Source organism: Montipora capricornis, chromosome 4, assembly GCF_036669925.1.
Source record: "Montipora capricornis isolate CH-2021 chromosome 4, ASM3666992v2, whole genome shotgun sequence".
NCBI lineage: Eukaryota > Metazoa > Cnidaria > Anthozoa > Scleractinia > Acroporidae > Montipora > Montipora capricornis.
In genome coordinates this window covers 4,973,856-4,988,855 of record NC_090886.1, presented here as the reverse complement: position 1 = coordinate 4,988,855, position 15,000 = coordinate 4,973,856, and the positions used below count along the sequence as shown (strand labels likewise).

General features: G+C 40.6%; 1 protein-coding gene across 4 annotated transcripts in view; it reads left to right on the top strand.

The window, feature by feature from the left end:
• The window catches only part of LOC138045322 (uncharacterized), a 19,066-nt gene extending 4,387 nt beyond the window's left edge, over positions 1-14,679 (top strand). For 2 of the 4 annotated variants that reach the window (XM_068891765.1, XM_068891764.1), the window contains exons 2-9: positions 122-354; positions 711-759; positions 1,813-1,845; positions 4,457-4,489; positions 5,433-5,465; positions 7,903-7,935; positions 11,619-11,738; positions 13,283-14,679. In XM_068891765.1, coding sequence (XP_068747866.1) covers positions 127-354; positions 711-759; positions 1,813-1,845; positions 4,457-4,489; positions 5,433-5,465; positions 7,903-7,935; positions 11,619-11,738; positions 13,283-13,374 — 621 coding nt within the window. In that variant the 5' untranslated portion in view covers positions 122-126 and the 3' untranslated portion in view covers positions 13,375-14,679. The remainder of the gene's footprint in view (positions 1-121; positions 355-710; positions 760-1,812; positions 1,846-4,456; positions 4,490-5,432; positions 5,466-7,902; positions 7,936-11,618; positions 11,739-13,282) is intronic. The other 2 variants (XM_068891767.1, XM_068891766.1) reach the window with 1 other exon arrangement.
• The last annotated feature ends 321 nt before the right edge of the window (positions 14,680-15,000 follow it).

Genomic DNA, 15,000 nt, shown 5'->3' with positions numbered 1-15,000 from the left:
ATCCATCTAGGGCCTCATTAATTTTTTATGTTAGGTCTTTTAGAATTTTCTAGCTTTTAGTTGCATGCTCATTATCACCCTGCTCGATTAGTTTTTTTTAACGTTTTTTTTTATCTTTCAGCTAATATGGGTTCTGTTTGCAGTACCTTGGGAGCGGCCTGCCGTGCAATTGGTGATTGGCTTTCAGCTGGTTTGAACTGGGCATTAAGCGGTGTCAAGTGGCTATGGGAAAAATTGTCCTCACTGTTCGAAACAGCGATGGATTTTGTTACCAATTTATTTAGCAACGTTTGCGGTTGGTTTCATTACAGCAGGCAAAGGACCTATGTTGAATCTAACGGCAGCAGAGTCGAGGTATAAAGCATTTTTCCTTGGTATATGCTTTGTCTTCGGAGAGGGCTACCACAACAGTAACTAGTACTGAAACACTGGCCTTTTAAATCAAATCAGTTAAACCACGTTATGGGAAATTCGGTAACTTCACGGCACCAATGAGGAAGTGTTGTGAGATAGGACTTAAGGTGTATCATCCTCATATATGAAGATTAGAAGTTCTTACCATTTGATTTCTTCTTTTTTTTTTAACAACCTGGTTCTCGAGTTTTGAGCCGGCCAAACAATCTAATCCATAACCTCCAGTTTCAAATGTCTGGACCAAAGGAATGACCCAGTACAAAAAAGTTAATGTTGACTTTACTCCCTTATTTCAGGTCGGACATGAAGATCTCTCAATCGGAGTAGAAGTAAACAGAAACAGAGGTAGTTTGATATATTCGTAACAAGAGGCTACGGGTAGCCTTCACTTTGTTCGAAGGATTTTTAGCCGATTTTCCTTTAACGCTTACAATATTTCAGTCTTTTGTTATGTTACGTTATCTTGCTAATTCCGTAGTCCGAAGTCCAAGTTCACGTTCCATGAATCAACCAAAGAATAGTTGCTCACATTTAAAACTGCTGTTAACGGCATACCAGTAAACGGATGTTTCACAAGTTTCTACGATGATGTTTAAAATGTTTAATCCTTTTTCTTAACAATACCGAAAATACCAAAATTAGTTGAAAATTACGTAATTAGCCCAGTGAGATGTGTTACTAAGTCAAACGATAACCGGATATTGTATTGCGTGCAACAAAAACACAAAAAAAAACGTTTCCAGTCAAGCACACTATTCTTTAATACGTAATTCCCCTTTAATTTGTTACGTAGTCTTCCGCGGTTTAGTGGTCATCGCGATTGCCTCTGAATTAGGAGATAGCAAGTTCGAATCCTACTTGGGCTGCCTTCCCTTAAAAGTGTCTTTACGCATCAAGGAAATCTTGCACATGCGCGGGCAAATCTTGACCTTAAAAAAAAAAGAACGAGTCAGAGCCGAATTCTATACTTTGTTCGAAAACAAAGTACTGAATTTATAGTCTGGTTCGTGCTTTAGCTTGCGTATGTGGCATTTTATTCAATTTACAACCTCGGTTATTTCGTTGCTAGCTTTCTGATTGGCTCATCAAATCTCTACTTTGTGCCAATATGCTATCATAGACCTATCATGGTATATTTAATTCCGAGGCAGGTGTAGAGGTACCTTGACCTAACGTTGACGGGGAATCCACCCATGGTATGTGAAATGAACATAACCTGCTGTTCCCGTAAAGCGTGAATGAATTGCAGGCGTGTGAAATGAAACTAATCCAAAAGGGAAAAAAGAGTCGACTGTAAATAATATAGAAGCCTTACAAAAAAACAGAAAAAAGAGTGCTAGGAAGGTGCCAATAATTGAGGATCTCAAAAAACGTGTTTTTTTTTCTTTCTATTTACAGCTACATCAGTGCCATCTGTTCCCGCAAACCAATGTGAGTTAGTTGCTATTCACTAAATTTATTTATTTTGATTGGCTAAGTCTCTTTTAATAATCTAACTAGCTGACAGAACAACGTCATTCGTAAAAATAGTTCCTAATAAACAACAACTTTCACTTCCGGGGAAGCAGGGGTGGCGCATGCAGCAGTCAGAGTACTAGCCTCCCACCATTGTGGTCCGGGTTCGATTCCCGGTGTCGGCTTCACATGTGGGTCGAATTAATTTTGTGGTTTGTTTTCTCCTTGCATCGAGAGGTTTTTCTCCCGGTACTCCGGTTTTCCCCTCTCCAGAAAAACCAACACTGCCAAATTCCAATTCGATCCGGGAATGCACGCTTTTACGGTGGCTCAAACCAGTTTCAACACATTTAAGAGACCTTGTTATTAGAAGGATTGACACTGCAACACTTTATCACGTAACATCAATGTTATGGTACCACGTGAAACATCAATTATTGCTGGCTTTATAATTAAGTAAAGTACGATCGTCCGGGTTAGTGTAGTCCTGACAAGAACTATTTGAGATGACATTGACTGACGTTTCGACAACCTTAGCGGAAGTCATCTTCAGAGTCAAGTGATTTGTGTAACGTCAGTAGATACTATAAGAACTCCAGTCGTGGATGTCATTGGTCAACTTATTCGTGATGTTATTAGTCGACTGTCAGTTGAGCCTAGATGTAATTGGCTTGGAAGATTAGACAGCGATTGGTGCCTTTCGATCCGTCTATAGGTCTAAAGTCTGCACCGTGTATCGTAGAATATGTTGGGTAGAACTGTAATAGAATAAATCAGTGTGTTGTTTGTCCGTTGATATCGTCGAGGAGTCGTTGGTAGGGTGCGGGAAGTTGTAGGCATCGGTTTATTGGCGTGTGTTCTAAGTTAGTAGACCAATAACTAAGGTTTGTCATGTTCGGTGACCCGGACGATCGTACTTTACTGAATTATGATATGACCTCTGGGTTCAAACCATTTACGATTTTGGCTTTAGTTTCTCATATCTGAAAAACGAACTCGGTGACCCCAAAACTCTCTGCAAAAATTAAAAGAAATATGTGGAGCGGATTCAAAGCTACCACAAATTTTTAATTATTTAAGGTGGCTCTGAATCCGCTCCACAGAAAGTTTCATTTTGGCATGCTAATTAAATTTCAGAAATAAAAAATGGGGGTCACCGAGTTCGTTTTTGAGATATGAGCAGCTAAAGCAAAAATATGGGGTGTTTTTGCAGGGCTTTCCAGTTGCCGCGGTAACTTTTCACGTCACAAAAATGACTGCATCTTGTTGAGCAACAATTGGCGTTTAAGGTGATTTCCTTGTTTTGCACCGCGCATCTCATACTGCGCATAACATTGCGACTTCGGAGATGAAGGCGTTTCACGCCGGCCATCTGAAGAGAAACAATAAAAGCAGCTTTTGTTGTTTAAGTGCAATCATGATAATTCTTCTCGGTTGCGAAGGTGTCGTTTTGGAACTCGACCCAGTCCTTTCGCGGAAAATGATCATTGTTTCTTTGCCATCCATTTATCATCGTGTTGCGAAGAAACGAGCACGGTGACCCCCCATTTTTAATGGTTTTATTCACTCGTAATAGGTACACAGAAAACATTTTAAGGAGAAAAAAATTTGGATAGTAGAAATTGTAGTATTTACATATAAATGACGTGAAGCTCCATTTGGAGTCCGACACTGAGTGCGAGGTGATGACTGTAGCGGTCCAATTTGCTTACATTTCTTTGCAAGATTGAGCAATTTAAAATCACTTTACTCAAAGATTATAGCCCGGACAAACACGTAGGTTCAAGTTTTCAGTAATATTCAGTAGCTTTTTCTTAACAACAACAATTTTTCCGGTTGATCTAGTTTCGAACTCGTCTCCGTGACTTAATTCTTCGGTTAAAAACACTTACAACAAAGGGCATACAGCGCGAAAACGAGGCCGGTGACCCATCCTTTTATTGCATTTTTTTAATGTCCTGTGTATGAATATCAATTGTGCCAAGTTTGAAAAAAATCTGGATAGTACGTCATTTTCAAGGCAATGACCTTAATATGGTACCATAACATTGCTGTTAAGTGATGAAGTGTTGTATTGTCAATCCTTCTAATAACAACGTTTCTTTCAAGTATTGAAACTGGTTTGAGCCACATTAAGGTGTTTCGTGGGTAAACAAATTACATTTACATTTTTTTACTGAGATCTGCCTAAGTCTTCACACAACGCTCTTGTCTTTATTTTCCCCTTAAATCTAACTTCTGTCTGCGAAATCGCAAATCGCTTCAACTGAATGCAATGAGCTGCAATGAAACAACTTTTGATAGTCAAACGCATCGAAACCATGCGATGAATTGTCGTTTTTGAAATATATATTTCTTTGGGCATTTCTTTGGGCATTTCTTTATGTATTTCAAAAGAAGTGACAGTTTAGTCCCCGTGAATTGTGAGAGCTTGTAACATCCAGCGGTAGTGACTGCGCACATTTGAATTTGCGCTCGGACTGAACTAACTGGAGCTGTACTTAACTAAATTACTGAATTGAGGGCATTGTTAATTGATGAAAAAAATTTTCCCTTACTTGCTGAAATATTCTCATTTCTATTTCAGCCCCACAAGTTCAGCAAGAGAATCTTGGTGAATGTAAGTATACTAGTTTGCCGGCCAGCGAACAAGTAAAGGACATTATTTCTGTAATAAAAGGCCAGTTTTTTCAGTGTATAATGCTTCAATTTTGTCGAAGGAAAAGGGTGCTGTGTTTTTTGCAGACTGCGAGCAGTGTCTTTCCTCTCCTATTCTACGCGCGAGCATGAGGATCTAAGTTTGCGCGATCAAGGCACGAAGCCTGCACCTACGCCAAGCGAACTGGCAGTGTAAGAAGCCTCGTCCTTTTATCCTCAAATCCTACGTACCGGTGGAAAACAACGTTTGTGTTAATTTTGGGGAAAACCGAGCATGGATTAGGGAAATAAAGAAAAACGAATCGTCTTTCGTCTTTGTCTTTACCCATGTCTAGGCTTCTCACGCTGTCTCGCAGCCTACGTTGTTGTTGTTGTTTTTTTTAATACCGTAATCTGCCTTGAAATCCACAAGCCCGGGCCCCTCGCTCGATTTTCTCTTCTGCGTCATGTTAACGCCTCTGAACAGACTAGGGTACTCAAACCTGCTGGATTTTCCTCAATAGCTAGAAGGAAAGGAAACCTCTGCACGCATCTCCTCGATGCCACCCAGAACTTAAGCGGTTTAAAACGCGCTATAACCGGCAGTTTGAATCTTAGCGCCTGCCTAATGGCGGAAGAGTGGAGTGACGTTGCATTGACGTCACGTTGCTGAAGGCGTGACAGAACATCAAGGAGATCCGTGCACAGGTTTCCTTCCTTCTCGCTACCAAGGAAAGCCAAGGAAACCTCTGCCAAGCACAGGGCGTGAATGGATTGCAGGCGTGTGAAATGAAACTAATCCAAAAGGGAAAAAAAAGTCTACTGAAAATAATATAGAAGTGTTTACAAAAAACGGAAAAAAGAGTGCTAAGAAGGTGCCGATGAATGAGGATATCTAGAAACGTGGTTTTTCTTTCTATTTACAGCTACATCAGTGCAATCTGTTCCCGCAAACCAATGTGAGTTAGTTGCTATTCACTAAATTTATTTATTTTGATTGGCTAAGTCTCTTTTAATAATCTAGCTAGCTGACAGAACAACGTCATTCGTAAAAATGGTTCCTAATAAACAACAACTTTCACTTCCGGGGAAGCAGGGGTGGCGCATGCAGCAGTCAGAGTACTAGCCTCCCACCATTGTGGTCCGGGTTCGATTCCCGGTGTCGGCTTCACATGTGGGTCGAATTAATTTTGTGGTTTGTTTTCTCCTTGCATCGAGAGGTTTTTCTCCCGGTACTCCGGTTTTCCCCTCTCCAGAAAAACCAACACTGCCAAATTCCAATTCGATCCGGAATGCACGCTTTTACGGTGGCTCAAACCAGCTTCAACACTTTCAAGAGACCTTGTTATTAGAAGGATTGACACTGCAACACTTTATCACGTAACATCAATGTTATGGTACCACGTGAAACATCAATTATTGCTGGCTTTATAATTAAGTAAAGTACGATCGTCCGGGTTAGTGTAGTCCTGAGAAGGACTATTTGAGACGACATTGACTGACATTTCGACAACCTGAGCGGAAGTCATCTTCAGAGTCAAGTGATTTGTGTAACGTCAGTAGATACTTTAAGAACTCCGGTCGTGGATGTCATTGGTCAACCTACTCGTGATGTTATTGGTCGACTGTCAGTTGAGCCTAGATGTAATTTGCTTGGAAGATTAGACAGCGATTGGTGCCTTTCTATCCGTCTATAGGTCTAAAGTCTGTACCGTGTATCGTAGAATATGTTGGGTAGAACTGTAATAGAATAAATCAGTGTGTTGTTTGTCCGTTGATATCGTCGAGGAGTCGTTGGTAGGGTGCGGGAAGTTGTAGGCATCGGTTTATTGGCGTGTGTTCTAAGTTAGTAAACCAGTAACTAAGGTTTGTCATATTCGGTGACCCGGACGATCGTACTTTACTGAATTATGATATGACCTCTGGGTTCAAACCATTTACGATTTTGGCTTTAGTTTCTCATATCTGAAAAACGAACTCGGTGACCCCAAAACTCTCTGCAAAGTTTAAAAGAAATATGTGGAGCGGATTCGAAGCTACCACAAATTTTTAATTATTTAAGGTGGCTCTGAATCCGCTCCACAGAAAGTTTCATTTTGGCATGCTAATTAAATTTCAGAAATAAAAAATGGGGGTCACCGAGTTCGTTTTTGAGATATGAGCAGCTAAAGCAAAAATATGGGGTGTTTTTGCAGGGCTTTCCAGTTGCCGCGGTAACTTTTCACGTCACAAAAATGACTGCATCTTGTTGAGCAACAATTGGCGTTTAAGGTGATTTCCTTGTTTTGCACCGCGCATCTCATACTGCGCATAACATTGCGACTTCGGAGATGAAGGCGTTTCACGCCGGCCATCTGAAGAGAAACAATAAAAGCAGCTTTTGTTGTTTAAGTGCAATCATGATAACTCTTCTCGGTTAAAAAGGTGTTGTTTTGGCACTCACCCCAGTCCTTTCGCGGAAAATGATCAATTTGAAGCTGAATTGTTTCTTTGCCATCCATTTATCATCGTGTTGCGAAGAAACGAGCAAGGTGACCCCCCATTTTTAATGGTTTTATTCACTCGTAATAGGTACACAGAAAACATTTTAAGGAGAAAAAAATTTGGATAGTAGAAATTGTAGTATTTACATATAAATGACGTGAAGCTCCATTTGGAGTCCGACACTGAGTGCGAGGTGATGACTGTAGCGGTCCAATTTGCTTACATTTCTTTGCAAGATTGAGCAATTTAAAATCACTTTACTCAAAGATTATAGCCCGGACAAACACGTAGGTTCAAGCTTTCAGTAATATTCAGTAGCTTTTGCTACACAACAACAATTTTTCCGGTTGATCTAGTTTCGAACTCGTCTCCGTGACTTAATTCTTCGGTTAAAAACACTTACAACAAAGGGCATACAGCGCGAAAACAAGGCCGGTGACCCATCCTTTTAGTGCATTTTTTTAATGTCCTGTGTATGAATATCAATTGTGCCAAGTTTGAAAAAAATCTGGATAGTACGTCATTTTCAAGGCAATGACCTTAATATGGTACCATACATAACATTGCTGTTAAGTGATGAAGTGTTGTATTGTCAATCCTTCTAATAACAACGTTTCTTTTAAGTATTGAAACTGGTTTGAGCCACATTAAGGTGTTTCGTGGGTAAACAAATTACATTTACATTTTTTTCACTGAGATCTGCATAAGTCTTCACACAACACTCTTCACAGTTTAGTCCCTGTGAATTGTGAGAGCTTGTAATATCCAGGGGTAGTGACTGCACACATTTGAATTTGCGCTCGGACTGAACTAACTGGAGCTGTACTTAACTAAATTACTGAATTGAGGGCATTGTTAACTGATGAAAAAAATTTTCCCTTACTTGCTGAAATATTCTCATTTCTATTTCAGCCCCACAAGTTCCGCAAGAGAATCTTGGTGAATGTAAGTATACTAGTTTGCCGGCCAGCGAACAAGTAAAGGACATTATTTCTGTAATGAAAGGCCAGTTTTTTCAGTGTATAATGCTTCAATTTTGTCGAAGGAAAAGGGTGCTGTGTTTTTTGCAGACTGCGAGCAGTGTCTTTCCTCTCCTATTCTACGCGCGAGCATGAGGATCTAAGTTTGCGCGATCAAGGCACGAAGCCTGCACCTACGCCAAGCGAACTGGCGGTGTGAGAAGCCTCGTCCTTTTATCCTCAAATCCTACGTACCGGTGGAAAACAACGTTTGTGTTAATTTTGGGGAAAACCGAGCATGGATTAAGGAAATAAAGAAAAACGAAGCGTCTTTCGTCTTTGTCTTTACCCATGTCTAGGCTTCTCACGCTGTCTCGCAGCCTACGTTGTTGTTGTTGTTGTTGTTTTTTTTAATATCGTAATCTGCCTTGAAATCCACAAGCCCGGGCCCCTCGCTCGATTTTCTCTTTTGCGTGATGTTAACGCCTCTGAACAGACTAGGGTACTCAAACCTGCTGGATTTTCCTCAATAGCTAGAAGGAAAGGAAACCTCTGCACGCATCTCCTCGATGCCACCCAGAACTTAACCGGTTTAAAACGCGCTGTAACCGGCAGTTTGAATCTTAGCGCCTGCCTAATGGCGGAAGAGTGGAGTGACGTTACATTGACGTCACGTTGCTGAAGGCGTGACAGAACATCAAGGAGATCCGCGCACAGGTTTCCTTCCTTCTCGCTACCAAGGAAAACCAAGGAAACCTCTGCCAAGCACAGGGCAAGGGCGCTCGAGAGGGATATCGGGATCTATTCAGATGTTAAAGAAGGCTTTATATTAAGGAAAAACAATGGTTACTAGGGTTTATTATCACAGCAAATAGAGATGACGCGGATGAATCATGGCTCCTTGCATCCTTTAACGCCATGAAGTCATCAGTTCGTTTCCAGAGTTCACACTCTCTAGGTTTGGTCTAGCCTAGGAACAGACCCTAGGCCTCCTTCATTTGGTGGAGGGCGAGTTTTCTCACCACTGCGCCGAACCCTGATCCCCAGAGAAGAGACCGCTGTGCACAAACTCTTAGCTATCCACGAAGCACAACTTGACAAGTCTCACCATAGTTAAAAAATCCTGTGAAGGATTGGCTTGCTCTAATAACAGGGATGGGAATCGGGGCGCCAAAAAAAAATCTCTCTTTTTGAAGAGAAAAACCCGATATGTGACATGAGTTTAGAAAAATCATCGCAATTACCGCGCGATTACACTGATCGTGCCCAAGAGCCCGGCCCATTCCCCGGAGCCTCCATCTTCCATATCGGAAGCTCCGGGTAATGGGCTCCTGTCATGTCATGATTCCCTTCAAGCCTGGATTTTTTCAAGCTTCCTTTGCAACTGCTCAATTGTAAGTTGCTCAACCAACTGCGATGATCTCTCCGAATTTCATTATAATATATTGATTTAGCCAAGCCTAAAAGTGGAGCTCCCGTGTTATTTATTCTTATAATAGGTAAAATGACTTGACCCCGCGATCCGATCGAAAACCAGTACCTGGTCAGCGGTCAACTTAAAAAAAAGTTGATTTCGATGAGCTCTAAACTTGAGCCCTCGATATGGTTACATGTACTGGTCAACAGATACCTTGTTTTGACAGGTATCAGTTAACCATAATATGGATGTTCAATATCTAAGATGTTCTCGCGAATGAAATTTCCATTATATAATAAGCTCAGTAATGCACGCATTTTAATTGGTTCTCATTTATCTATGAGAGGACAGAGGTATAGCTAACGTCATCATCAACTTTAAAAACTTTTAATTCTTTATTACATAGAACAAATAGATTCCATCTTGCCTTGCTTCTATTTAACGAAAAAGGATTCCATGTTGCCGTGCATCTGTTCAGTATTAGAGAGCTTTAGCAACGACGACGGGAACGGCAACGAGAACATCACCTCAAAACATAAATTCGCCTTATTGTAATCACTTCGCAACAAGAGCGGTTTTCAAATGAGTGCGGTAAAACCAAAAGCAACGTAATTACTTTGGCCAATCAAAAAGGTCGGAGACAATCCAGTAAACCAATCAAAACTCGAAGTAATTACACGTAGCCGACACAAGGCGCGGAAAAATGTGCACGCGCGAGCTTCGATTGGTTTTGGTTTCACGTCTGATTGGTTGAAAAAGTGGCGCGAGATCTTTGAACCAATCACTGAGTGAAGTAATGCAAAACCAAAGTAATAGGCCTTTTGCAACAAACGATCATATGGTACAAAATCCGCCATGCTGGAGGGCAAGCTCATTATTATTCCCGCACTGGGACATTAAAACAAGGAGACCTGAACCAGTCAAGCTTGCTTGCATTTGTTTTAATGTCCCAGTGCGGCAGTAATAATAAGCTTGCCCCTTTTGTACCATGTGATCGTTTGTTGCAAAAGGCCTATTATCTAATTACTTTCGACACTCAATTGAAAACCACTCTATTCCAAGCTTTTTAACATAACAATTTGGTGTGACAATCCCTCAAGAATGAAGCCGATACGAGTCACGCTTAATTTAGGGGAGAAAATGAAAATTTATTCCCAAGTTCTGACGTCCTCCATAAAACCTCAAATTTGGCTATTTCACTTTGTTGTTTTGCTGACGACGGAAAAGAAATGAACAAAATTGAAGAACGCACGTACAGGGTGTGCTAAGCCCACTAAATATGCAAATTTGTGACGTTCTCTTTGCCGTCTCCGTTGTCGTTGCTAAAGCTCCCTCATAGATCACAGATGACGTCAAAATGTGGTAAGAACAAAAACGTGGCACGCGAAGCGATAGTCGAGAGTGTCACTGATCTCCTTTGCACATTTTGACGTCTTCTGTGATCTATTAGGGAGCTTAAACGGCGACGGCAACGAGAAAGTCATCTCACAATATAAATTCGCGTTAATGCAATTACTTCGTGATTATTTCAACTTTCTTAATATGACAAGGGTGTGGTAATTCCTCAAAAATGACACTGGTCGGAACGGCCCTTAATTGAGGGGAGAAAATTAAAATTTATCCTTAAGTGCGGACGTTCTTGATAACTCCTCAAATGTGGCTATTTCACGTTGTTGTTTTGCTGACGACGGCAAAGAAATGGACAAAATAGAAAAACGCACGTGCAGGGCGTGCAAATTTATTCTTTTTGTAAATTTATGACCTTTTTGCTGCCGTCGCTGCTTAAAGCTCCCTATTACTGAACAGACGCACGGCAACATAAAGTCTATTTGTTTTATATAATAAATAATTAAAAGTTTTTATGATGACGTCAGCTATGCGTCTGTCCTCTAATAGATCATAGGTAAGAACTAATTAAAATGCGTCCATTATTGAGCTTATAATATAATCAGTGATAAATCTAGATGGGTCATAGATCACAAAAGAAGGAATATCAGCGACACATTAGGCCGCTATTGGCTGTTTTCACGTTACGTCATCTCCGCCATGTTGGTGGACGAAAACAAAAGATCTCTCATTAGCTTCTTTTGTTCGTCCACCAGCAATTGTACATTGCAGCATTGTTCTCTGTAGCTCTTGAGATTGGATTGGTTACAAACCACCTTTTGCCTCTTGTGCCACTCTTTTGTTTCATACCTCGTTTCCATCGGTTTTTTTCATTTTACGATCACTATTTTGCGATTTATTTTCAGATTTGAGAAACAATGTAGATGACCAACAAAGGGAGCAACTTGCATTAAGCAGAAGATTATTTGACGTGTTGGACGATGCCGTGAACAATGATGAACATCACGAGAGCATGTCAGAATCGGGTACGTAAAAAGAATTAAGTGTGGTTTATTTTTCCTGAAGAGTATCCTAAATCCTCGAATTCGATCGGCTGATTTCGCGCTCGTGGCCGGACCAGCCAGCTTTTGTGATACACCCCACGGTCAGATATTTGTCCATGCTGTAGCTATCGCGGCGATACTTGACAAAACCCTCACGAAATAAAGGTTAATAAATAGAGCGCAGGCAAATTCAAGAGCTACATGGATTCGACAAAAGTCAAGATTTAATCTGTTAACAGCGCCCTGAGAGAACAAAAACTTACCATTTGAATACTTGGTGAAGATAACTTTCTTGGGTTAGAGAGACAAGAACCAAAATAGCTTAACATTCTGCTGCGCAAGAAAAAATGCGCTCGATGGAAAGAACCGTGGGAGGAAGAGGTGTTACAACTTGTTTGAACGCTGCACCAATTATCCCCACTTGGGCCAACCCCGGGTATTTGACTACTTTCTGTTTCCAGGGAGTGGGGAATTTGACGGGTACGCCCTGCCCCCTCCCCCCCCCGGGGGGGGGGAGGGTGGTGGTAGAATTTGACTTACGTTTCTTGGTTTAGAACTGCTTTCTGTTTAGCTGTGGTAGACTGAGTGTGTGTTTATCAGTTCAGGGCCGGCATGGGCGAAGTAAAGGGACAAAAGGGTGATACTAAGAAAGCTGCACCGCTATAGACTAGTGAAGCTACTCATGATAACTTCATTTTAAATCTTTTTCTTTTTTTTTTGTAACTGAACTTTCAAAAGGCTTTTCGGCTCCGTAATTCGTCTTTGATAAAGTGAATACAACGGGGTTAGTTTTCACGCCCCTTTTCATCGTGTCTCACTGTGTCGCAACGATTATAATTATACCTGTGATCTCATGTGATCATGAAAAGCGAGATAAGTTGCAAGGAACGTTGCTCTCAAGTCAGTGTTTAACTCGACTCGCAACATGAGAACTCCGCTTTTTGCACCGAAATTGCCAGACAAGTTGGAAAAGATGGGCACTCATAGTGTTCTGTGCAGATCATTTTATTTATTTTCTGGTTCTTTCAGGAAACTATCTTAATACGATTCCAAGAGTCATGCTAAATCCCATTCCCTTATCTTAGACATGTTACATGTAATACATCTTTTTTTTGTTTTTTACGTGAATGGGTAGTTTCCCCAATTCAATTGTGTAATGGAGGACAGACGCATTTATAATCTCGAACCATGTCTCTAATTTTTCTTCTGGGCGATGGGGGACAATGACTTTGAAATTCGAAATCGCTGCTTTGTGTTTCCGGCGGGTCCTAAGAGATCTTAACAACGGCACATACGGCCGTGGGAACTAATTTTTTTTCGCTGTCAGAGTTCCCGTCAATTGTTGAGTGAAAAGACTACAGAAAGTCATGCTCTTCTACTGAATTACACTCGAGCGATTTGGCCCCCAAAGAAGATCCAGAGATATGGTTCGAAAATTGAGAAACTTTGTAAGTTTTTTTTATGCTTTTGAAGTCATGGACACCGATCACTAAAAGAGCAAGAACGTAATGATTTTTTTCTTTCAGAACGAAAACTGGGAGAATTTCTTCAATCTCCGGAGATGCAGCGGTTGCAGGAACTGACTGGAATGAACACAATCAACCCAAGCCTTGCATGAGTGGCCTTTTTCGACAAAACTTACACAGGGGCATCTACGGAAAAAACTACATTACATATGAAGCGTGTTTAGCTGTTTCAATTTGCGAAAGTAGTTGTTAGCTGCAATGTGCAAGTTAGATAAGACTTAAGGGACTGGAACACCACTACCGTAAAGTTCCGATGGAAACGACCCCCCGAAAGTAACGTTAAAAGTTCGTGGCTCCTAATAAATCAAGAGAATATTAATAGCGAGCCCTCAAAAATAGCGACCCCTCCGAAAGTAGCGAGTTCTTCAAAAAGTAGCCGGATTAAGTTTTTTTTTAAATTATGTTCTACACATACCGAAAGTCTTTATTGTTTTCCAGTCCACAGTCAAATTTTTAATGTGTAATACTGTAATACCTTCGTGCAGTGACAAATTGATCACCATAAGGCACTTAACAACAAGCCGGGCAATGACAAGGGAAAGTCTTAAGTCATCATTCATCCCTGTCATCAGTTCAGTGATGCCACAATGTAAAAACTAAACTGGTATAATTTCGTATTAACAACCGGAATGTTTCTTCAAATAAAAATGGAAAACTCTATATACTGCAGAATAAAACCGTCATTGGTGTGTCATGGACTAAAATGAGTCAGGAAGAACTCTATTTTCTACCAGAAATGGGCATTTCAATACCACATTTCACAAATGAATGGACGACTGAATTCCCTCTAATTTTTTATTTTGATATTCTGTACTTATTTTGTTACTATTTCATAGTTTTCTCGGCATCCTAGCGTGTACTACTAGGCGCCTAATCAGCCTCATCAAACCCGATTTGAAATAAAGACACCTGCCTACCTGTCATTGCTTTTGTTTTTATCAGAATATTGGTGTATTTACTACTTAGGTGTCACTATTACATATCTTCTGGTTACAGAAAATGTAAGTGTTGTTTTTTTTTACCATTATGTTGTTTAGTTTTCATTTCGGAAAAAAAGAGCTTGGGCTAACTTTGCATGTTTCATGGTTTTTGTTTCCCGAAAATAACGAGCCACGAAAGTAACGAGCCCCCGAAAGTTACGAGCCCCAAAGGCTGCTAATTCCGAAAGAAACAAGGGTCGCTAGTATCGGAACTTTACGGTAGTTGATGATCGATGCACGACAACTGTTTCAATTCAGCGCGCGCGCATGTGGTTTGAAGATCGAAATAGTTCAAACCTATCATTGCGTGTGCTCCGAACCAAGATGTGAACAAACTAAGCTTTCAAGGTAAATTAAGCTAAGGTAACCGTTTTTGTACTAGATGGCAGATTCACAATAAAGCAGATTTAAATCTGACGATGAGATGGATCCTAATAACAGTTACTGTAGACCTACATTTTAATTGTCAAACTTTAACAGAATATTCGAAAGACTTAAATATACTAGAATGATGAATTACTTTGAAAAGCACAATTAAATTTTCTTTTCACAGTACGGCATTCGTAAAAGACACTCTACTCAACATGCTATTTTATTCATTGTTAAATGCAATCGAGGCAAATATTGCACGGATGTTGAACGGATGTTGGGCAAATGTTGGACGCAAAAACAAAGTAATGCGGAGAACCAACACTTTCGCGAAATTGATTGCGAGGAACTAAGAACTAGAAACCAGAC